Here is a 7,270-nt window from a genome sequence, read left to right as displayed (position 1 = left end):
CACAGTGATTTAACTAGGCTTTAATCCTTGTTCCAGAAAACTGTGAGGGTAGTGATCAACTTTAAGAAAACACAGAAGACCATAGTGAGAGTTGGCCCCCACACACCACTTCAAGAACTTCTTCCTATCATATGTGACAAATGTGAGTTTGATCCATTGCATACTCTGTTGTTGAAAGATCATCAATCTCAGGAGCCCCTCGACCTGACAAAATCTCTTAATGACCTGGGACTCAGAGAATTATATGCCATGGATGTCAGCAGAGGTGAGTTACATTTTCTGTTTTGTCTATTTGACAGAAAATGTATAGGTATATATATATACGTATAGGTGTATACATTGTTTTTATAAATGGGTATTCTCAAATTCCATAATGGCAAGTTAATTGATCATATACATAGATAACAGTACATATTTTACATAATGTATTACTGGGAATGAGAAGAAAAAACTAAATGTAGATAAAAATAAATCAAGGGAAATATAAAATGCAATTTGATTTTAGTTATTGAACTTGGAAGAAAACTTGTCTTTTTACCTATCATCAATCAGTATTTGATTTTGCTATCTATGACTTTTTTTTTGGATGTGGGATTTCATTATGTTGTCATCTATTGTGGAGTTGAACTTCAGAACTTGAAGGATCTTTCTGTGTCAGTGTCCTAAGTAGCTTGGACTACATTATGGGCCATTATGCCCAGCATTGTTCTAACAGAAAACAAAATGAAAAATCCATGATATTGTTATCAAGTATGAGTTGTTTAAATATACATATTTTATACTTGTGTGAAGCATAGTTATTCAAATTTGGAAATTTCTTGACAAATTTTTTTCTTAAGTCAATACCTAAATAAGCTGGCTTGTAAACTATATGAGTCTAATTCCAAAAATTAAATTATACAAATAATAGAATGCATTACAATTCAGAGATCATAAATGATGCTTTCCTATAATAGCTAACAAAATCAAGGGTTCTTTTATTCAATATGAGTCCTTTTTTACTGGGAGGAATAAAAGTTTAGTGAAGAAGAAAATTCACATATTCTATTCCTAGAGAGCTTCAGAGATTGTACCCAAGTGGCATTATGTAATCCAAATACAACTTTTTCTTTTTTCTTTTTTATTGTGAAAATACCATACAGAGAGGTTACAATTACATGGGCAAGGTAATAAGTACATTTCTTATCAAGCATTGTTGCCTCCTCCTTTGTTCCAAATACAACTTTTTCAACTCAGTGATGTTTCTTTATAAAAGAATAAGCATCATCTTTACAGTCAATTTACCCTTTTTTACTTCCTCCTGCTGTAGCTACTTCTGTTTCTGCCTTCAGTAAGTCATCTTTACAAGGTAAGACATGTAAATCAATAGAAACTATTGTAACAAATTGAAAACAAGCTTCTATCTTTACCCATTGTTTTAATATTACTAACACATTCTGTAAGAGATTTTTTGACTTAGGAATATAATTTGTAGATTTTTTTCTTTGATTTCTAAATTTAATTAAAAAATTCATTTTAATAAATACTTAAAAATTGTATCATCGTAGAGCTTGACATGGTGACACATGCCTGTAATCTCATCACTCTAGGGGCTGAGGTGGGAAGATTATGAGTTCAAAGTGAGCCTGGGTTACATAGCAAGTCCTTGTTTCAGAACCAACTATCTATATCCATATATATATATATATATATATATGTATATTACCCAAACCTAACAAAAATAAATCAAACAAGACAAATGTAAACCAATTTTAAAGCATGAAAAAACTACTTTCTTACCAAGTAACTGATTTTTCTAGGATCTTTATTAAGTATAAGTTCTAATAGTTTGGTGTTAGGTTGGAGGTATCTCAGATAATTACCACTGAGAAATATTCACTGATGTAACTATATATTCATCAGAGGACTATTTGCTATCATTCAGTTGTTTGTGAATATTTTGTGATAATGTGTTAAATTAATATGTGAAAATTAGCTTTTAAAGCATGTATACCTGTAATAGAATATGTAGAAAATCCTTTTAAATAGGATTTCTGAAAGGAAATACATAAAAAATTTAATCGTGGTTACCTTTTGGGTCTTCTGGCTATGGGTAGCTTTTTATGTTTCTTCATATGTTTTTAAATGACTGTGCATTGCTTTCTTGGAATAAACCTTTATTAAAAAATGCCCAGCAATAAACTCTGAATGTCTTCCTCCATTAAAAAGTATAGACTTAGATAATTGATTACTCTAATAATAACTACCTACATAAAAACACGTTAATAAACTGCACATTATCTTTTATTAGAATTTTCTTTTATTACTATTTTCAGCTTTCCAAAAGCACCCTGACACTCTCAATTCCAAGAAGCCACCCCACATACACAGTAGTATGTTTGCCTGCATTCCATGGCTGTCATGAAGACCAACCTAATTAAAGCAATTGAAAATTCTTATGATCTGAAAGTGTATACTGGCCAAGAATCAGAAAGCCACTTGTCAATTTTCACACCACTGTGAGAATTCGCTGTCAAGCGAATTTGGCAAGCTGATAGGGAAAATAGCTTTATCTGTCTGGATCTTGCATTCCACTTCTATAATAATACTAAAGAAATTGCAAAAAGTAGTCTCAGGTTTCTTCCAGAAACAGCATTGTGTTTCTTGTAATTGGCCTTGCTCCTAACCTCCCTGATCCCTAAACATTACCCTAAGCAAGTTTCTTAATATTTTTAGCCTTGTGTTTAGGCTGTTGACTGCACTGACTTCTAATATCCCTTTTAGCCATGGAAGTATTGTTGCATTGGTTCACCCTTTGCAATGGTGATATTCATAAAACACTATGTTGGAAATGAATTGTCTGGGGGGAGGGAAAGTGGAAGACAAATGAGGGAGGGTAACAGTTTACAAATTTGACAATAAATGTACTTACTACCTTATGTATGTAACTGTAACCCCTCTGTACATCACCTTGACAATAAATTTTTTAAAAGAAGAGACTAAAGCACTAATGTGAATATAATAGAACCATTTTTTCAATGTATTGAAAGAAAGTACCTGTAGGAGTTAATATATTGCTCAGTGATAACTTTCACAAATTAAAGCAATAAAGACCTTTATATATTAAAATTTTTAAAGGAAATACTGTTTTTTTTCTAGAGGATTAAATGTGAACAGAACCATAAGAGAATGGAATAGTAAAATAAAGAAAGCTCTTTTGTTAGTGTCAGGATCTAATCTACCAGGTCAACCCAAATGCTGTAAATGCCCTTATTTTCTTGTTTTTATTGGGTTGGATGTTATTCTCAGTCTTAGAACATTGCATGCAATCACTTTTGTTCTCTTCTAGAAAAAGGAGTTACAATATTTGACTTGCTTTTCATAGTAAACTCAGGTCTTCAACTGTGTGCATTAGTATCTAACTCTGACTTGAAGTGACTCTTACAAGTGAAGGCAAGATGACTAGGTGCCTGGAAATCATTGTTTGAAATGCTCTGCTTATGATATTTATTGCACTGTGCTGTTGTATGAATCTTCCACCTGTTTTGAAAATACTCAATTGTATACATTTAATTAATAGTGTATTAATATCTTGAAATACCAACATAAAAGGGAAAGTAGAAATATTATTTATATGGATACTAATTTTAAGTCAAATACTAACTGCCTTTGTATCTTCGTGTAAGTTATTCAAATCTCCGGTCATCTGATTCCTGAAGTAGGAAATGGGCTAATAATATCACTGCTTCTACTTCTTTACCTCTTACATGGTAACCCAAATGGAAAAAAGCCCCAGGATAATAAATTATGATTCCTCCCTCACAAGAATATTTTAATAAACAAATCAGGAGTGTGAAAAAAAACTTTTAACCTCAAACTAATCTTTAATTGTGATTGGTTTAGGCATTATTGAGCTTGTGCAATTTCATGCTACTAATCTAATATTTAAATTATTAGATTTAAGTTTTAATTTGTGAAATACAGATTTTTCTTAATATGTTTGTGAAGCGTATTGCATTAATATGTGTATTGGTATTAACTGCTTTTCTTTACTAGAGTAGACCCACATTGTTATAAAATATTGAGTTTTTAAAGATTTGTTTTAAATAAAGGAAGAATGTGCATTTACTGTTCATTCCTGCTTTTGCTAAAGTTTTGATGTAGACTGCATTGTTTCCAGTGCCATTGATTATATTGTGATTCCCTTATGAAACTCTCACGTTCCTTTATAGAAATTGTGTTTGGAAGTTCCTTCTTTTCTTCAATTTTTGAATGTACAGTTTATGTTTTGAAGAAACTGGTTGATTGTCTTATAGCTTATCTCATTAGGATATTTGCTGATACATCACTTTGTGTTTTATTGTCCTTTCTCATACCTGTAAAGTGATTATTAGGGCTAGAGACTTGGTCAAGATTTGGATCTGGGTGGTGGCTTACTTACTCTCAGTTAAACAAGGGTAGGGTTCAGTCTAGAAGTTCGAGTCCAGCCTGGGGTGCATAGCAAGAGTCTGTGAGAAGAAAAACAAAGGAAACGAAGGAAGAAAGAAGAGAAAGAAAGAAGGAAGGAAAGAAAGGAAGGAAGGAAGGAAGGAAAGAAGGAAGGAAGGAAGGAAGAAAGAAAGAATAACAAGATAGGAAGGATAGAGAAATAAACCTTATAGGTTTTGTATTTCTGTTAGCAGACATAGTAATGTTACTAACCATCAATATTTATTTTCTGCCTCTTAACTAGGGATTGAGAAAAAGGGTGGTAGTCTATTTCAAACCTTCTATTATTATTAGCTGATATATATCTACAAAAGCAACCTTCCTCTGATCCACTATTTGTCCACTAAGTATGCCATCAGAAGGGCAAGATGAAAGTGTGTTTTTTTCCTTTGTTTTCACCAGTTCTTAAACTCATGGTCCTATTCTTTAGGTTAACAATGCAGCTGGGTTGTTTTAGTATTATTATGAATGAGTTAAATTTAGCACAAGTGATCTGCTTTCATACATGGAATTCTTTTTAGGATATTAAACATCTCAGGATGTTTCCTGTACCTGCGAATCATGACCCCAGCAGATATCGACAGCTTCTCTCTGCCATGACTTCTTGCTTCAAATTCATCATATATATTTTAGATTATTTATTTGCTTATTTTTATTATCTTTAAGTTGTTATACAAATGAGTTGCCACTTAATAAAGCAGTTTATGAATACAATGTATCTTGATCAGTGTCGCCTCTTTCAATGTTCTCGAAATCAACCGAAAGTCAACCATTCTTCAACAGTAGTTTATAGTGGAAAATGGAATGGGACTTGCTGGACTGTGGGGCTCAACAGTACTGGATTGGTCATTATAATCCCTTTCAGTTGTCAGTATTAGGGTTTGGACTCAAAAATCTTGCTGTTACTCAACTGGTGTTTTACCACTTGAGCCAGCCTCTACTTTGGCTTTTTGCTGCTTTGGAGATGGAATTTATCAAACTTTTCTGCCCTGGCTAGTCTCAAACTGTGGTCCTTCAGATTTTAGCTCCTGAGTAACTATGATCACAGATGTAAGCCACAAGCTCCTGGCTCATATTTACTTGGATTAACTTTTTGTTTTCACTTCTGAAGAATTCGCATTATGTAACACAGATTATTACAGGTATTGAGTTTGTGTTGTAGCTGTGATTTTAAGTCCTGATTATGTTTTGTAGCTTCTTCAAGCTTCAACTCCCTCTGCTGTGACACAGGAACAATATTGGCTGGTTGCTTTGAGGATGGAATGCGAGATACAGTCCTTTGCAGACTAGTAACTGTTATCATTAGATAAGTTTTTTAAAGGGAAGCAAAAGAATATGCTATCCTGTGAACAAAAGTAACTTGCATTTCTTCTTTTTCAGAGTCCTGTCAAATACCGCAAAGCTTAGACATCATGAAGGAAAAAGAAAACAAAGGGTTTTTCAGCTTTTTTCAGCGCAGTAAGAAAAAGAGGGAACAAGTAAGTATTTTAAGGTAGCAAATCCTTTGTAAAAATTATGACTGCATTTTATCTTAAAATTAAATACAGACATTACCTTTTAATTCTGCATTAGACTGCCAGTGCTCCGGCCACACCACTCATAAATAAGCACCGCCCATCTTTTACGAGGTCCAATACCATTTCTAAACCCTATGTTTCAAACACCCTGCCATCTGATGCACCCAAGAAGAGACGGGCTCCACTGCCTCCCATGCCAACCTCCCAGAGTGCACCCCAGGACCTGGAACATACCCAGAACAGGCCAACTTCTTGTGTGATGAAATCCACAAGCATGGATGAAACAGACAAGGTACGTTAGTTTGTTCTGTATTGTTAGGATGACCATTGATTTTACTTTCCTTTAACCAACTTGTCATTTTCCACATAGACACCTAAGAAAATTAGTAACAGTTATTAATATGATGTAAGATGTAGCCATCATAAGATTAGGACTGTGGAAAAATTACCTACAGTTCTGCCATTCAGAGAAGAATAATGTCAGTTTGCAGTAGATTTTGTACTCAAGCAAACAAATGACCCATAGACAATCTTGAGTTACTAATGCCTACCCAGGAGCTCCTGCCTGAAGTCTATATTAGTGATAAAAAAAAATCATTAATGCTCAAGTACTTTTTAAAAAAATCAGCAAATGGGTCTTTCTTTGTGTTAAGTTTCTGAGTTTCTGTTTGTATCTTCTTGAATTGACTGTGATTCTCTTTGAGAAATGTCGGTGTCCTGCTAGTCTATTGATTCTTTATTTTTTAATGAATCATGAGATAAAATAATATGCAATTACATTTATAATCTCCTGTGTTACCAGCATTGTTCTAGGTGATCATTTCCTCAAAATTTTATTATTATTGCACCACTCTAATCCCCAAATTCCCTTAACATTGCCTTTTCATGGAGGATCTATTTGCAAACTACTCTTCATCTAAAATATCTGAACATTCTTGGCTTCATACATGTGGAATACACATAAGTTTTAAGTAAATATGACAGAGTCTGAGTCCATCTGTTCTACTGCTTGCTACCAGACAGGACAGCGAGATCAAAATTTCTTCTGCAATATTTGAAACACTGCATAGTTTTCTTATGTTTAATCAGAGGGTTTTATTTCCCTCTTGGAAGTTTAGTGAATTCAATACCCAAGTAAATCAACTCTTCCCCAGTATGCAATACACTGATATATATATATATATATATATATATATATATATATATATATATATATATCATATATATATCAGTGTGGTTTCTTTATTTAGAGGAACTATAGTTTTCAAATAGCTTGTTAACTATCA

General features: G+C 33.2%; 1 protein-coding gene across 1 annotated transcript in view; it reads left to right on the top strand.

Annotated features, from left to right (window-relative positions):
* The window catches only part of Cobll1 (cordon-bleu WH2 repeat protein-like 1), a 73,746-nt gene that overhangs the window by 30,423 nt on the left and 36,053 nt on the right, over positions 1-7,270 (top strand). The window contains exons 5-8 of the mRNA XM_013027270.1: positions 37-265; positions 1,310-1,348; positions 5,848-5,945; positions 6,040-6,276. Coding sequence (XP_012882724.1) covers positions 37-265; positions 1,310-1,348; positions 5,848-5,945; positions 6,040-6,276 — 603 coding nt within the window. The remainder of the gene's footprint in view (positions 1-36; positions 266-1,309; positions 1,349-5,847; positions 5,946-6,039; positions 6,277-7,270) is intronic.

This window comes from Dipodomys ordii, unplaced genomic scaffold, assembly GCF_000151885.1.
Source record: "Dipodomys ordii isolate 6190 unplaced genomic scaffold, Dord_2.0 Scaffold5, whole genome shotgun sequence".
NCBI lineage: Eukaryota > Metazoa > Chordata > Mammalia > Rodentia > Heteromyidae > Dipodomys > Dipodomys ordii.
Note: the sequence above shows the minus strand (reverse complement) of the source record. Positions and strands in the feature narration are given on the sequence as shown.